The sequence below is a fragment of the Hyaena hyaena genome, unplaced genomic scaffold (genome assembly GCF_003009895.1).
Source record: "Hyaena hyaena isolate Hyena2069 unplaced genomic scaffold, ASM300989v1 scaffold_450, whole genome shotgun sequence".
Lineage (NCBI taxonomy): Eukaryota > Metazoa > Chordata > Mammalia > Carnivora > Hyaenidae > Hyaena > Hyaena hyaena.
In genome coordinates, this window is record NW_024081084.1 from 1,092,827 (window position 1) to 1,110,397 (window position 17,571).

At 36.0% G+C, this 17,571-nt stretch overlaps 1 protein-coding gene across 1 annotated transcript in view; it reads right to left on the bottom strand.

Annotated features, from left to right (window-relative positions):
• Positions 1-1,894: 1,894 nt before the first annotated feature.
• Positions 1,895-17,571, bottom strand: part of IFIH1 (interferon induced with helicase C domain 1) — a 53,522-nt gene continuing 37,845 nt past the window's right edge. The window contains exons 8-16 of the mRNA XM_039253444.1: positions 16,372-16,488; positions 14,368-14,491; positions 13,581-13,859; positions 12,749-13,008; positions 10,067-10,216; positions 8,218-8,379; positions 4,605-4,795; positions 3,978-4,071; positions 1,895-3,879 (exon numbers count right to left, since the gene is read on the bottom strand). Coding sequence (XP_039109375.1) covers positions 3,697-3,879; positions 3,978-4,071; positions 4,605-4,795; positions 8,218-8,379; positions 10,067-10,216; positions 12,749-13,008; positions 13,581-13,859; positions 14,368-14,491; positions 16,372-16,488 — 1,560 coding nt within the window. The 3' untranslated portion in view covers positions 1,895-3,696. The remainder of the gene's footprint in view (positions 3,880-3,977; positions 4,072-4,604; positions 4,796-8,217; positions 8,380-10,066; positions 10,217-12,748; positions 13,009-13,580; positions 13,860-14,367; positions 14,492-16,371; positions 16,489-17,571) is intronic.

Consider the following 17,571-nt stretch of genomic DNA (forward strand, 5'->3'; position numbering starts at 1 on the left):
TGGATGTGGGGTCCTAGCCCTGTAAGTATCTTACTTATTATCAAACACAGATCTCAGGTTTACCATTTTTATACTATACTTACAGCTGTTCTATTACAACCGTTGCTGCTTTTCTGGCCATTCTCCCTACTATATTCTATACATTAATTCCTACTAAGTGCCAAATGCTAGGTATGTTCCATGCAATATCCAAATTCTCATGCCAGTGCCTCAAGGTTGGTATTAAATATAGTCTCAGATCAAGTCACAAAGCTACTGAGGATCCAAACCCAATTATATCTCAGTCCATGTTCTCCCCATAAAAACAAAGATGAAAATTCTATATCTGGTATGGCTAATTAAGGAGAAATTCACAAACTGAAGGAGGCTGAAGAAGCTTATGGTTATTTCAAATGAACTTTATAACTCTTATAAGGAAATGAAATAATTTTCTTGTTTATTCTTTACTGCTGTGACTAATGTAATTGTTTATCAGGCTTTGGTATGCTCAGGGTGAGTGGACGTTATTCCCCCTGCATGTTCTTTCCATTCTAGTTCTTTTTATATGTTTCCTTTTATTTTTTTTACTTTTTTATTTTATAAAATATAATTTGTCAAGTTGGCTAACATACAGTTATGCAGTGTGTATGCAGTGTGCTTTTGGTTTTGGGGGTAGATTCCCGTGATTCATCACTTAATACAACACTCAGTGCTCATGCCAACATTCTAGTTCCGACAACGTGAACTGTGCTAGATGCTGGGAAGTGCCACATGGGTGTCATCTGTGTGGAGCATAAAGGATGTCTGCTGGAGAGATGGCAAAGAAGGGTTTCCAACCATGTGCAAAGACACACTGTTGAGAAGGATCAGGGTGCCCAGAAAAGACTGCAGCAACATCATTTGGCAGGAATTATCAGTAACACCCAATAGGCAGTTTACTCTGGGGTTGAACATTGCTACTCTTCTGTCACTCTTTATTGTTCTTTTCCATCTGCACATAAGTGTGTTTGAATTCCTCACATATGAAAAGCAACAATGACGGAAAACTTTAAATCCTCTTTGGCTTGATGTTCAACTGAATTGAAGGCACCACCAGAAGCCTTCTTTTCCCTAAGGCATAACACTCTGAGATACTAAATTGCAGTGTTTTATGCTTTCAACAACTGCTTATGATGTGTACTCATGGTCCTTTGAAAAACCATTTCTTATTCATTTATATGCTGCCTCAATGCCTTACATTCAAGTTGTTTGTATTAACTGTAAATTATTCTATTTTAATTTCATATGGTCTTAAATGGTCTCCAACTTTTGGTATAAAACCTTTACATCTCTTATCCCCAAGGTTGGTCAATGATCTACTGACTTGTAAATGCTTGTTCTAAAATTTCCTGACACTTTCAGGCCTTTCAAACCCACTTTGAGATCTAGGACTCCAGCCAAAGGACCTTCCCTGTGAGACCCCTGCAACTGCCCTTTAGCAAGTATGAGTTACTTTTAAATGTGTAATATGCCTGCCAGGTATTTAGCCCACAAGTAATTAACACAATTAGACAAGGTCTTAAAATGAAAGCAGCCAGGGAGCCAGAAGCATAGAGTATGGTGATGCTAGAGTTGTAAGAGACCTTTGATATCATTTAATCCGGTCTCTCATTTTCCAGGATAGGAAACACAGCACCTGTGAGATGAGGCTACCCAAAGTGCCCCTAAAACTAGGCCTAGGCCTTCCACTCCAGACTGATGTCTACATGTAATGAGAATATCCTGTAAATGATCCCCAAATAATGTAAGTATTAAACTGTTTGGTAACGATCAATCAAAATGCTACAATGATTACATGCCCCATATTTTGAGTTTTCAGGTACCATTACATACTAAATTTTATACTATTTGGAACACACATTTTAAAACTTTAAGGTAGAGATAACACTTCTTTATTGAAAAAAATTACTGGAAAACACAGATGAAAAAACCTGATATTTGTTGACACCTCAAAAACAGTCTACATATGTTACTGTAGTACATTTAGCTATTTTATGCATTTGGTTTCCTACATAGTTTCCAAAATGTTCTAGAAGACAGCAATACTTTAAATGCAGTCAGCTGGAGTTTTTAAAAAGTATTTTAAGAAAATCACAATCTTCTTTTGTCCTCTGGCATTTCCAAGAGCTCTGGTTGGTTAATAGTCATCTTTGCTTGGTTCTCATCAAGAAAAGCTAATGTTAGACTGCATTTATTAATCCATCAAAACCACATAAGAATTTTTTCACTCCTTCTAACATTTTGTTTCTGTTTAGTCACAGGAGGTAACACTCCATGCAGCACATCATGTGAGTAAGTGTGGTTTAAAATGGTCAAATGTGAATTCATCTCCATTGTGTGGCTCTTCCAAGCTAAAAAGGTTGTTTGTCTACTGTGAGAATGTTCTGAATGCTGGCCTTGTGCCCATCTCCAAATGATCATACTTACTTCAGAGACACTGAAGTATCACAGTCATGGAGAGGTTACCCTTCTCTCTGGGGTTAGGGGCAAGTGGAGGTAGGTATTTTCTCTGTAACATCAAGCATTTGCTCCCTGCTAAGTCCTGTATGAACCCTAGACATCCCTACTAACACAGGTAATCTTATAAGTATTAATAAATAATCTGGACTTAGACACCATTCCTATTGTTAGGTAATTTTTGAGCATAGTGCTATGTCCATGGAGGGAAAGCTGAAAAAATAAGCCTTAAGCTACCTGATGCTGCTGCTTCATAGTATCTTGTCTTTTATGGTGATTTCATATTTTTCAAAGTGCTTTCATATGAATACACATTTCACTTACTCATAAATGCTTGGCAAGTGGTGTGAAAGGCAGAATTCTAAGATGGCCTCCAAGATTTCAGTCTGCTGGTGTGTATGCCCTCAAAATCCCCTAATGAGTGTGGGCAGGATAGTCACTCCTGTGAATACAGTTCAGATTTTATCTTAGCAGCTGAGAGAGATTGTCCTGCTGGCTTTGAAGAAGCAAATAGCAGCCTTGCGAGCAGGCTACATGGTGAGGGCAGTCCTACTTGCTCAGAGTGATCCCCAGTCGACAGCTAGCAAGAAGACAAGAATCCCCATCTTCAGCTGCAAGGAAATGACAGCCAACAACTTGAAAGAGCTTGGGAGCAATTCAGTGTTCATCCAGTATATCCAGATGAAAACATCACTTGCTTCATAACTTGATTCCAGCCTCTGAGACCCTGTGCAGAGGACCCTGTCCAGGCCTCTGATCTCCAGAACATGTGCAATAGTAAAGGACTATTGTTTTAAGCCACTAAGTTTGTGGAATTTGTTGTGTAGCAATAGAAAGCTAATGAAAGCAAAGATAAATAATACTATAAGGATTTCACCAATAAGGACTGATTAACCAAACTGATTTCATTAATCTCATTTTGAAGATTAGTGACAAGATTGATAGTGGTGCCTTGGATCCTCCTTTATATTCTAGTATTATTTCCACAGTCCCATAATGCTCCATACTAATGGGTTTACTGCCAGGTGTTCTTTACCCCAGCCCACCAATAAGATAGATACTTGAAAGCATAGTACATTGTCTTCCTCCATGCAGCTCAACACAGAGTAAAGCAATGATTTTATTAATCCTCACATCAGTTCTTTAGTATAGTAAAAACACTAATCAAAATCAAATTAAATGTTAAGATGATAATATTTTTAAATCTTCTCAAATCAAATGTTAATCCTCATCACTTAACAAACAATATTCTGAATAGTCAAGATCCGGAAATGTGATAGGTAATTCTACCCACTTTTTGTATTGCTTTTTCTTTGGTAAATTATTTTTGAAAACCACTACAAAATTCTTTATTTTGAGACAAGGAAAATCTAAGCCTTTGTGCACCATCATCGTTCCCCAAGCCTAAAAAACAAAAGAGAATGAGAGGAAAAATTAAATGCACATCCAATTAAGAATTCCCTGTGGCCACAGTAAACATAAGCCCACAACAATTTACTCACTTGACCACATATTTTGCATATAATCTCGCCATTTGTTTGATAGTCTACAAACTTCTTTCGTAGTGCTTTGTTTTCTCTCACAATGTAGAGTTCCCTAAAATTATCAAGGAGTAAAAAAATACCTGAGAATTTGCAACGGACAGATATGCAAATTATGGGCACATGCTGTTGGACCTGAAGCTCATCAACTTGCGTGTATATCCGCCACCTTATCCCGTCTCTCCTTCCTACCCCTGCAGATCATCAGGCAGATGCTCCCTTTCCACATACATCTCTCAAGGGCCATGTTGCTTTTGGTGGCCTCTTTCAGGCCACCAAATAGTCAATAGTCTGTTGATTATTTTAACTAGACTGGAGTTGTCCACACTTTTGAGAACAAATATGACTACACACCAAACTGATGCGCCTTGGATCAAAATGGCTTTGGGTCTCTCCCTTCTCCCTCCTTACCCCGTTGCAATATATTTGAGAAAATGATATTTGAAATAGGGATATCATTTGGGGGCTAAAGGAGGGAAAGTTCTGAAAAATAATGAATCTCATTTGTACTATTTTGGAAAAACATTCACAATACAACCTGCTTCATTTCTTATAACGAAATTTAAAATTCAGTGTTCCTGGACTTACTTGAATATTGGTGTCATGTTGACATGGTGCATCTTCTCAATTACGTGGATATCCTCTCCAGAGCAAGCTACCACACTGCAGTTTTTGCAGAGGAAATTTATTAATGATGGGTTTTCCTTGCAACACTTTGCGATACTTCTCTTGTTTTTCATTTTCTTTTCCATTATGCTTTGCATCTGTAATTCCAAAATCTGCATTGAGGAAAAAAAAATTCAATGTTTCTTTTTTTTTTCCACAGCTTCACTGAAGTAAGTCTCCTGGAATTCAGATATCTTAAATAGTAATGAAAATGTACACTTGGCCATAGTCTAGAAATAAAAATAATGAGGCGATAGCCTCCAAAGAATTTTGCATATAATCATGGAAATGTGTTCAGAAAACAACCTTTTCCATTTTAGACAAGTTTTACTGTGAGAAAGTCCTTAACAATATTAAAAAAAGCAAAGACAAAAACAAAATAAAAACAAAAAAACACTTCACCCTACAACCTCTCTCCTTTGCCATTAGTTTTAATTCTGTCTCATAAAATAGGTCTAAGACTTCTTTTACACAGAATCCCTTTGAAGACCTAAACACTGTTATTACATTACCAACAGTCATCTCCCACTTGTGATAAGCTCCCCCCCACCAGTTTCTTTAACCTTTTCTAGACCTTTTGCTAATTTACTCAATCTCCTCTTTACACATTTGTGGCAGAAACTACTAGTTTCCCACCCAGAATCCTTTCCTCCTGGGAACAGAACTAAAATTTCATTCCAGGTGGAAATATGCTAGCTACATGACAACATTTCCAAGCCAGTGGGCAATGAGACATAAGATGTTGAGTAGAATTTCTAGAAAGGCTGAAGTATCATATAGCGGCCATTTGCACTTTTTGTCTTTTCCATCTTCTTTCTTCTTCTGCCTAAAATGATCACGTGACAGTTGTTGGAAAAAAAACTCCACAAAAACCAAAAAACTCTCTTTGACCTGGATAACAGAAACCAAATACTAAGAAGGCAGAGAAGAGACAGAAGAGTCTTGGCTTCCTCATGACATCATGGAGCTATCATATGGATCTAGACTGTCCAATTTTTTTTATGAGAGAATAAGACCTTAACCCTGTATTCCAGGCTCTGTGACTAGTGGCAAAATTTATGTCACAATACAAACAATGTAGAGACACAAAATCTGAGATAGGCATTGGCCAGGACTCACACCTATATAACTTCATGTTAGGAAAGCCTGGTTCTTAAATAATTTACCTCCAAACTAGACCTCTCATAGATGGCAAATTTATATTAAATTGTGTAGTACGATATTGTTTTCCTGAGGGCTGAGAGGAAGTTTTTAGTAAAAGTAAATTATCAGTGCTGATGAGTAAAGCTGAATGGCCCATCTCTGGCTCTTACCTGATTCAAGACAGCCATATTTACTACAGAAAGGAGAACTAAACCTTGTAAGCAACCTGTGGGCCATATAATAGTTTAATTGGACAAGTATAAAAACTAGGTCTTGTGTAAATTATAACAATATAAAAAATTGAAGTATTATGTTCCCTACAAGTTTAATTAGGTTGTTCTTGCACGATATTATGATGATTTGACATGGGACCACGTACATGGCAGGCAATTAAGAAACACCTATAGGTGCAACAGAAAAGATAAAAATAAATCCAAGGTTAGTGTATGGGTATGTAACCAGGACACCGGAAACTGAAGGATTAGTTTTAAAATAGTAAAGAATAAGGGCGCCTGGGTAGCTCAGTCAGTTGAGAGTATGACTCTTAATTTCAGCTCAGGTCATGATCCCAAGGTTGTGAGATCCAGCCCCGTGTCAGGCTCCACAGTGAACACTGAGTCTGTTTAAGATTCTCTATCTTCTTCTGCCCCTCTCCCTCACACATACCCTATACATTAATTAATTACAATACTAAAGACTAGTAAAGGATTAGTTCTAAAGTAGTGAAGAACAGTAAAGAATATGAAATAATTAGAGGGGCAACAAATGAAAACAAAGCATAGTAAATACATGAGAGGTACAATTATAGTCAGTCAAAGTCTAAATAAAATGTAACAGTGTCGGGAAAGCTGTTGGATCCTTGCCAGAGAAAATGTTTAAAATCTTCACATTGTTTCTAAAAGTTTGATTTAGAAGCCTTCAGTTATGCACAGATTCTGTATGACATGGAAAATAGACCTCATCTTCTGTGTCACGGCTCACCATTTTTTAGTGGCTGCCTAAACGCTGTGTTGAGAAGAATTCTTAACTCAGAAGAAGGGAGTGCTGGGGCCTACTAGCAATGTCTTCTGAGGAAGCTGCATAGAACAGTAGTTAAATGTACCCCCCCCCCACCATCCTTGTTCTGAGTTTCTTAGCCTAGAGTAGCTTTAGGAGGGTAGGGCTCATAGCCAAAGGAAACCTAACAAGGTACTTAATTCTGAGTCCCCCAAAGAGACTGTATCTTATTGTAGATATAATCTGGAAAAGTTTGACTCATAAACTCCAGAGGTGGCCTAGAGTTTACCCAAAATACTAGTCTCAAAAAATCAATCTTTGAAAATATCCACTTGATTAACTTTCCAGTGACATTATTTGGCCACAGATGTTTGATCTGACATTATCAAATGTTTGGTTTGCCTTATATGTAAAGGGGTTTTAAAATACAAGTTTGTGTAGAAACCTGGCCAGGAAACCTTGGAGTTGGTTATAGCAATGCACACCAATTTAAAAGCATCCCTTTCGTGAAACTCTATTTAGGGTAGAGCCAATTCCAATGTTAAGAAACTAACATTCACACCCATATGCAAGGGTGTGAATTTTCTTCTAAATGGATTGTTTGCTATTATAGTAGTTACAGTCTTTAATTCAGTGGTATGGGGGATTTCCTGAAATATTGTAGAAATGCATTCTTCCTTCACGGCATTCCTCTTGAAGCTTAAATGACTCTATATTAGTAAACTGAGATGCAGCTAGATGACATATTATGTATTTTCTTAACATTCAGATCTAACCTCAATGTCTCTATTTCTAAGCGACTTTCCCCAAACACCCAATCTAAAAGGTACTCATCTAATGACTCATTTCATGTTGTCTTATTCTAATTCTCTAGGATTTGTCCTTCTGGGATATATTTCTTGCTTCATTTTTGTTTCTTGTTTCTCCTCCTCAAATCCTACTATGTATACTGTAGAATATGAGTTTCTTACAGTAGAGGTCTATCTGTGTTGTTTGCTACTATGTTCTCTCTTTTTAGAACATTGCCTGGCACAGAACAGGCACTTCCTAAATATTTCTACAATGAAAAATTTGTGCCTGTACAGATTCAACCAAACCAAAATTGCCAGGTTGGCTTGAATGGGTGAACAGCACTGGTCTTTCTGAACAAGGGGAGATTAAATTACATCATCAAAATTTATGGTTGGTTTCACTGGAATGGTGGCCTGACAATCTCTGCTCATCATGGATCTTGATTCTTTGTATGTGAATATGGACTAAGCACAGCTCATCCAACTGGAACTTAAAATTCAAGCACAATTTCTGTCTTGGGACTTAGCCACAAAGCTATCAGTGGCAACCACATGCAGCCACTTTAAAGTGAAAAATAAATTCAGAGAGGTCCAATAAACAATACCTTATGAGCATACTCCTCTGGGTTCATATTTTGAACATGGTCTATAGCTTTATACATCATTTTCTCTCGGAAATCATTAACTATCTCACGTTCAATAACTCCTGAACCACTGTGGGCAACTAGGACGTAGGTGCTCTCATCAGCTCTGGCTCGACCTCGTGCCTGAGAACATAAAGAAATCAAATAAATGAATGGTAATGTCTTGCTGTCAACTCTCTCATTTTTGGTCTGGAATGGTATTGACTGCTCAGTATCCCAGCCTTCAAGTAATTTCTCTATTCTCAGTAAAGCTAGCTATTACTCATTTTTTGTAAATCAGTTATTTGAAATTCAAAAGGTACTTTAATGCAGAAACAATGGTCTAGAGCAATGATGTAATTAGGTCACCACACCAACCCTCAAAACCTTAAATTACAGGAGACCATTCTGTCCACCTTGCTTGTTCCCAGGAACCTTCTCTCAACCCTGGGAACCAGCATCTTTGACAGACTGGAGTGCTATTCTTCCAGCCTGGTAGAAGGGATAGATGGAAAGAAGGGGTATCTCTGACCTTAACACCAGGACTATTGAAAATGCATTTCTGCTCCTGGTATCTGTTTTGGATTTTGAGCAGATTTCCGCATGAAAACAGACTCAACATGATGATTAATTTCTGCAATCCTCTTTAGGAAGTAATGTTTAGGTACATTTTGAGTAACAGACAATGTTGTGGCCTGGCCCAGGAACCTAACTACCAACTATAATATCTGTATGAAACAGGGAAAGAGCATTTGACTGCACATATAATATCTGTAAGAAAAATGCATTCAGTGTTATAAGCCACTAACAAATTAACTCTTGAAATTCAATTACTTCCCAATTTGATGGCTGTCTGGTTATCTTAGTCTTCCATGGCTTGTCTCCCAAGCAGGGATGCAACTCAATGTGTTTAAAAAAGAGATTTTAGTTAATTTTATAGGAAGAATGTTACACACTCAATGAAAGGCAACAATTATATTGTTAAAATATTGTGGGTACAAGATTAAGTGAAAATTAGGACATTTCACTTTTGTTTTGCATGTATAACTTTGCCTCCCTCGACATTTTATTATGAAAAATTCCACAGAGAAAAATTATAAGAATTGGGAGGAGAATGCAGAAATAGTAGAGATCCTCAAGGTTTGTGCATATTACTTTGTCAGACATTTTAGGAACACTGCATTTCAGATTCCTGGTCCAGCTGGGAGCTCACAGACATCTTAGGAATGAAGAGGCCTCTTTTAACTCTTACAGATGGGGCCAGCATCATGTTTCTGAAGAGTCTTGGGACATAGAAATAACAACCAAAGAGGAGTTGTTTAAACATACAACAGTTGGGGCGCCTGGGTGGCTCAGTCTGTTAAGCTTCTGACTGTGGCTCAGGTTGATTTCGCGGTCTATGAGTTTGAGCCCCGCGTTGAGCTCTGTGCTGATAGCTGAGCCTGAAGCCTGCTTGGGATTCCGTGTCTCCCTTGCTTTTTGCCTCTCTCCTGCTTGTGCTCTCTCTCTCCCTCTCTCTCTCTCTCAAAAAATAAACATTAAAAATAATAAAAAATAAAAATAAAATTAAAAATACAACAGTTGTCATACGAATTAACACCATAAAAAAACAGTAGCATGCAACTCTGCAAGATTTCTTTTTTTTTTTTTATTGAGGTATAACTGACATATAACATTGTATTAGTTTCAGGTGTGCAATATAATGATTTGGTGTTTGATTACAATGCAAACTGACTTCTCTTTTAGAAGAACAGATATATTTTTACAACTGTGCTGTTTTGCTAAAACAATTAAAATCAAAAATTAACATATTAGAGATATTTAAGTGTACCTGGACCATGGCTATTTCGTTAGTGACGAGACCATAACGGATAACGATATTACATTCTTTAATATCCAGACCTTCTTCTGCCACTGTGGTAGCGATAAGCAGATTTATTTTTCCAGTGCGGAATTTACTAATGACTTCTTTTTGTTCATTCTGTAGAAACATTGTAATAAATTAAACTTTGTGATGCTAAACACATTATAATCTTCTAATTAGCAGAAGAAATAATAAATTGCAACTGGTCAGTGCAAATCAAAGGATTAGCTCATACACGGATACACTGCCATCTGTTTTTGGCATTGAACAAAGACATGATGGTAAGACAACATTTGATTTCCAATCTGGGATTACCACACAATAACAAAAATATTTCCATCAACCATTCTGGAAGTGGGAAGACCATCATTTTTTGCCAAGGAAATAAACTGATCAGTGACTTGGGAGAGAGGAAAAAGGAGATACTTTCAGTTGAGGAGAGGATAGAGCAATGAGAAACTACAGTGGGCTTTGCTCCTGACTACATTAACTTCAGAATGTTTAATATTCAGAAAATAAGATGCAGTGACCCTTTTAAAGATTGTTGAATTTTGAGCCACAGAGAAAATAATACAATCGACCCCACATTTGGTCACTTGAAGAGTCACTCAAGCATGAAACCTATGGAATATTTCTGGAAGGATATGTGAGAAACTGAAAACACTGGTTGCCTCTGGGGAAGGAGCCAGAAGATTGGAGAGCAGTGGTGTGCCCTGAGAGACGTGACTATATAATCTATTCAAAGAGAAGATTAGATAGAAATGAAATAATAACTTATTGAAAACACAATTTTAAAACTACACTTAAATGAAAAAACTCTGAATTTTGAAACTTAATAATAGGAAATAGGGGCTCATGGGTGGCTCAATCAGCTAAACATCAGACTCTTGATTTCAGTTCAGGTCATGATCTCACAGTCTATGAGTTCAAGCCCCATGTCAGGCTCTCTGTCTCTGTCTCTCTCTCTCTCAGGCCCTCCCCCATCTCAAAAATAGATAAATAAATTTTAAAAAGGAGAGAGAATAAAACATGCATTCTGGCCCTTGCATAGGAGGAGCAGGTGAACATAAACACAGCTCCATATGGCCAGTATGGTTTTACTCTCGCAAGTACTCTTATCAAAGCTGTTGGTCCAGTCAGTCTAGCCTCTGGTGCACATGTATGTTGTCTTTTATCCCCGAACATTAAACAAAAATAAACATGTTAGACAAGACTGTGTTCTCCTATCCCCTTCCTTCTCTTCTTAGAGGCAGTGTGTGTCTTTATTTTACTCCTAAATTCTAAAGAATTGTGCAGAAAAGCCCCGCCCAGTCTTCTCTGATACTTTCTCCCTCTGGCACTCAGGTCCACTGATAAAGGCATACGTGTAATTGGGTTTTAGCAGATATGTGTGGTACTCAAAAGAGTACTTTAATAATCAGACACAGCATCAGACCCTCAAATAGTAGATGCCAACTCTTTCTCCCAAAGAATAAGTCCAACTCTGTTCACAAGGTGAGGATGTGGGATGTAAGGAAGGTAATTTTGGTAGGTAGCCCTCAAATGTGAAATGGCTAAGGAACAAAAAGTAGCTGGATAACATACTTTCCTTTTGTACCTCACCTCTTTTCAAAGAGGAGCTGAGGCCACATATACCCAAAGTCATAATACTAAAGCTAATATAATAGAAACTCAAAAACAGGAGTGGAAGGATATAGATATATTAGTTGTAAGGATTAACACAGAGGCTGTGAGAGTGAACTTGAGTTTTGCCTGTGAGCTTCCTGAAAGGCAGGGCAAAAGGGAAATAATTTAACAAAACTAGCTCTTGTCACAAAGGAGGAAGTAAGCTCCTTCCCCAAGGAAAACAGTTTTTTCTTTTTCTGGCATAAATGTTAGAGGCAACTTTAACTGAGTACATGTAGTAAGTATATTGAGAATTATCATATAAAATTTCAAGAACTATTATTTTTCAGCAAACAGTAAAACATTTAATTTGCTCCATTGTACTGAATGATGATGACCATAGCAGAACTGAAGTGTCCCTTTGTCCCTCAAGTCTCAAAGTCGATATGACTTCAGAAATGTTAAAATATTTTACTCTAACAATCCAGGCTTGTAATGTCTACATGTGCCTCTTTTCTCTCCCATGGATTTTTACTGTGCACATGATAAGTAGCATAATGAAATGAAAACAAAACAAAACAAAACAAATCTTTAAAAGGAAAAGAAAATCGCTCATAGTCCCAAATCTCTTAACACACAAAATGTCTTAATTTTTCCAAGTTGCCTTACAGATCTCATCCTATGCAAACATATTCTACATTTTTCTAATTATAATGCACATACTTTGGTGGGGATTTGATTTTTCCACTTGATATGATATTGTAACCATTTTTGCATTTTGTTACTAAGTTTAAATGTCAATCATTTTTGCAAAGGAAACTCAACTTTGAAAATTGCTCCGAGTATGTGAAAAACGTGACTCCTAACACAATGTTCAGCTTATCAAACATCAGATTAGATTTCTATTAAACTCCCATTTTTATTTTAAGGACAAGTGTTCCATTCCGTAAAATTATTTGTGGGGTGGCAAGAGAACTGATGGAAAAAAAAAAGACTACAATGAATCTGGGAAGAGTAATAACAACATGAGGAAAATGTTTTCACCTGTGTCATGGGCTTGAACTCACTGCTATGCCCAGCTCCAATGAGATGATGCGCTTTGACTCCTACTTCGGCAAATTTTTTATTTTCAGTAATCCACTGGGAAAGGGCATATGCACTCTGTCGTGTTTTTGTGAAAATTATTCCTCGGGCCGATTCCTCAGTCCTTGTGTATTGCTCCATTATGGTGTTTCTCAATTTGGTCAGCTTCTCATTTTCATGTTTTGGGTTTTCAGCCAGCGTTTTCAAGGTTCCATTGTTTTCTTTAGGAAATAATCAGTTTGAATTGTAAAACATGTGAATAACCACACTGGGAGATTTTATGTAATGAGATACTGAGATACGTAGTTGACCTACAGTTAATCTTGTGCTATATCTAATAATCAGGCTAGCTAGATAAATAAATGTATTGCAGTCTTGATGACAATAAAACCAGGTGGCTGAATGACTGATGGTGATTATACAATTAATGGCAAGTCGGAACCCATCGATTAGAAAGAGCCCTAATGTAAGTGGGATTTCTTCTTTCAAAATGAAAGATTATTTTAAGAGGGCCTTTTGGAGGGTGCCTGGGTGGCTTAGTTGGTGAAGCGTCTGACTCTGGGTTTCAGCTCTTGTCATGATCTTGAGGTTTGCAGGACCCAGCCCCATGTCGGGCTCTACACTGGTAGACAGAGCTTGCTTGGTATCCTCTGTCTCTCTTACTCTATCTCAAAATAATAAATAAATAAACATTTTTTAAAGAGGCTTTTTGGGGAGCTTTTGAGAAGCAGTGAGCTCATGCCAAAGAGGCAAATGCATGAGCATACACAGTAAATGTCACATTGATTCTTACCTAAAAATAGCCCCATGAGAAATGTATCTGTCTTATCAACTCTCAAAGGTTTGATGTCATCATCCTCCTCTTCATCACCATCATTGTTCCCCTCCTCACCACTTTCATCACTATCATCTTCTAGGATCACAAACTTCTTTTCTTTCTCATCATTATAGAAAGCTTCAAGGTGATTATAGGCATCAATCGTTCGAATTGTATCATTAATTTGTAGGGCCTCATTGTACTTCCTCAAATGCTCTGCGCAAACACGGTCTTTGCGATTTCCTTCTCTTGCAGCTATGAAAGAACATGTGATATGTGAAGTGAAATAATGGTAAAAGCACACCCCTAAAATTGTGCTGTAAACTTGAATATGTCTACGATACTTTTTTTGAAACGGGCAAGTTAAGGCTCAAAATACACCTTGAGCTCTTAACGTTTTTGAACCCCTAGACTGTCTACCAGAGCTCTGTTATCAGCAATTACACTTATCTGATCCTTGCTGACTCAGAAGAACGGCATGGAAAACATTTCAGTTCAGTTTGCATTTGGAGACAGAAATGCTAATATTTATCTTACTATGTTAAACATACAATAAGTGAAAGACTGGAAATAAAGAGAAAATGGATGGATTGGAGCTTCTTTCCATCTGTAGGTAAGAAATTAGAACATGTACATCCCTGTACTACTTCAAACAGAGAAATTCCATCTGATATTCTATTTACTTTGTTTGCTTGAGATTATATGATAGATCATCTGAAATCCTGGCATAAACATGGAAGTGTTAGGTCAAAAACCCAATTACCTTTTTTTTCCATTTGAATGGTCCATTGCTCATAGGGCTGAGTTCCAAAATCTGCCATTGGACACATTTCACAAAAACTTTGAATCTTGGTCATTATTTCTAAAAGTTTATCTTTAAATGGATCCTAAAAATAAATTATACACTATTCTTACATACTTATGTTGTTAAATAACATTACTTTTGTTAAAATAATTTCCATGTTATAATAAATTTGGTTCATACTCCTTGTTTAGACAAATTAACAAGTTAATCTCTGACTACTTCCTTGCACACTTACTTTTTATCAGAAATCCACCCTTAAGCCACACACACACCAACATCATGTACCCCCACTGCAATTCCCATTTTAAAAGTTTTACAAATATAAAACTAACGAATAATAAGAAACTTGAATGCCAACAGTATTTTAAAATATATAAGTTAAAGCAATACCCCAATTATTTAGAGACTGTGATGTAATTTAAGAAACATTCCCTTTTGAAGAACTGGTTTCAGTATTATTTCTAGCAAAATAAAAAGTTAAGAGACACTTGCGATGAGCACTGGGTGATGCATGGAATTGTTGGATCATTATATTGTACACCTGAAACTACTATAACACTGTATGTTAACTAAGTAGAGGGTTTTTTTTTTTTTTTCATTTTAGAAAGAGAGAGAGAGACAGAGAGACAGAGAGAGAATCTTCACAGAGTCTGATTCAGGTCTCGATCCCAAGACCCCAGGATCAGAACCTGAGCCAAAATCAAGAGTTGGGCACTAACTCACTGAACTATACAGGTGGCCCTCTAACAAATTTCATAAACAGTTAAGAGAGTTAAGCAAAAACAAAAACAATCCCACAAGAGTGCAAACTAAATGATTTCCTTTAAATAAAGTTAAAAATGAGTCAAAACCAATCTTAGTGTTAGAAGTCAGGATATTAGTTATCTCCTTGGGGGACAGGTGACTGGAAGGAGAAAAAGGTTTCTTTTGGGTGCTGAAAACGTTCTGTCTACATTTTGATTATACAGATGTGTTCACCTTATAATAATTCAGCAATCTGTACACTTACAAATTTGTACTTTTCTATATGTCTGTTATACTTCAATAAAAAGCATACCTAAATTAAGTAAGTTAAAAAGTAAGATGGCAACTTCTTTTAAAAATATATCATGAGGATGTTGTGGGGTTTTTAAAAAAACATGATTTTGAGTAGAAACATGCATTTAAATTTATTAAGTAAAATGGAATAAGCAACAAAAAATGAAAGAAAATAAATTATATTGAAATGTTCTAGGTCAGGTGGAATAGACAGTAGTCTTCTTCAGAAATTTCACAAAAATTGATCTATAGAGATCAGTCACTAACACTGATTTAGTGCCTAGTATATTTCAAATACAATATTGTCCATTATATATATTGTAATTTAATCCTAACATCCTATGAGGTAGATTTTCAATGACTACATTTATTACAAAGTATATAGAGCTAAAACTTATCATGCTTTTTATATTTTACAAATGAATGGTCATAACGTCCAAACCAACTCAGCTGGTTTTTATAATCAGTGAAAATACTCATTTCAAAAGCACCATTAAAGTAAATATTTTACTTCTTTACTACTGTGTCAGTGTTTTCTTAAGAAAGAATTCCCATTATCATTACCAACTGTAATTTGGTAGCAACAAAATTCCTTTGTGAAATGTCTGAAAACCAGTCCTGGAATTCATCACGAAAGGTAAAAGAATAAAATGAACTATAGTAACCTTTCTAGTTTACCTATACAACCCTCTCTACCCTCACCTCCATCACTTTTCTTCATATAAACTGGAAAACTAAAAGAAGAATGGCATAGAGAATTCACAGCAGTACTTTATTGTCTAATAACAAAAAAGAAAACTGTAAGTTATTTTGCTAAAAATTTAAGATAATATTCTTCAGATGGTTTGTATAAAATAATCTTTGCATCTTTCAGTTGAGTATGGTATTATAAATCTAAAAAATATAAAACTTTAAGCAACATACTTCTCTGGTGTCATCTGCGATTGCAAACTTTTTGCATGGCTCTTTTATTTGGCCTTTGAGTTGACTTATATTTTCTTTCACAGTTTTAATGGTACATGCATCAAGATTGGCACATATCTGGAAAAGAGATTTTTTCAATGTTCAAATATTTAGTTTTCCTTTTCAATTGATTTCAATATAGAATTATCTTTCATATAATAAATAAATACCATGGCTTGCTAAATACAGCATTTTAATATTGCTTTACTGTGGATCTGATTAACCAGTACATTTATCTTGACAGACTAAAAAGAAGCTTCTAAATTAGTTGGTGGATAATTCCAGAAAAGAAGTGTATTTATTTTCTTTCTTAAATTCCATTTGCCATCTGGAAAAACTGATATGGAAACAGTATAGTAAATAAAAAAGATCAGCAAAGAATGGTTATAAGATAACCATATTATAGGAGATATTTTAAAGGTCATCCTAACATCCCTGGATCAGATTACTACCCTCTTCTGCTCATAAAAAGGACAATGTAAAGCTAGGAGCAGCTGAAGCCTGGATGTGCCTGAAATCTAGACTGATGTTAGTTTTTAATCCCATAATAAATTGTATTTTGGAACCAATAATTATGCCTCTGTCTGTTCTACATAATTTTTATGGAATCCAACTTAAAGTAAGGGAATTAAAATATAAATGCAATTGCTTTAGTGCCAACATACTTCCTGGGTTTCTCTGAATTCATTCAACACTTGAAATCAACAATAGTGCTTTATGTGATGTTACCATGTAGGGGCAGCTGACAAGTAGTACAATTTCAAATAAAGATTCTCATATCCCCTTTTTCCCATTTAATTTGAATTACTCAGAATCTGAGAATCACAGAGAACAAAAAGGCACAGAAGAAAATACGCAATTTTTAAACTCATGGAGTATTATGAAAATTAGAAATTCACCCAGGTGCCTCTTTTATTCTATAGTTTTTGTTTTAAAATGTTTATTTATTTATTCTTTGAGAGAGATAGACTGTACACTTCTATATCAAATGGGTCATTAAGTTTAACAATAAGAGTAGATATTTAAAATAAGGTATTTCATTTGCCTCAAGTTTTCATTTATTATATCTGCACTCCATAATTTTTGTGATATTTCTCTGTGCCATAATAATTTATTAAGGCATCTTACTATTTTGCATAAGGTTGGATATATTTATTTTAA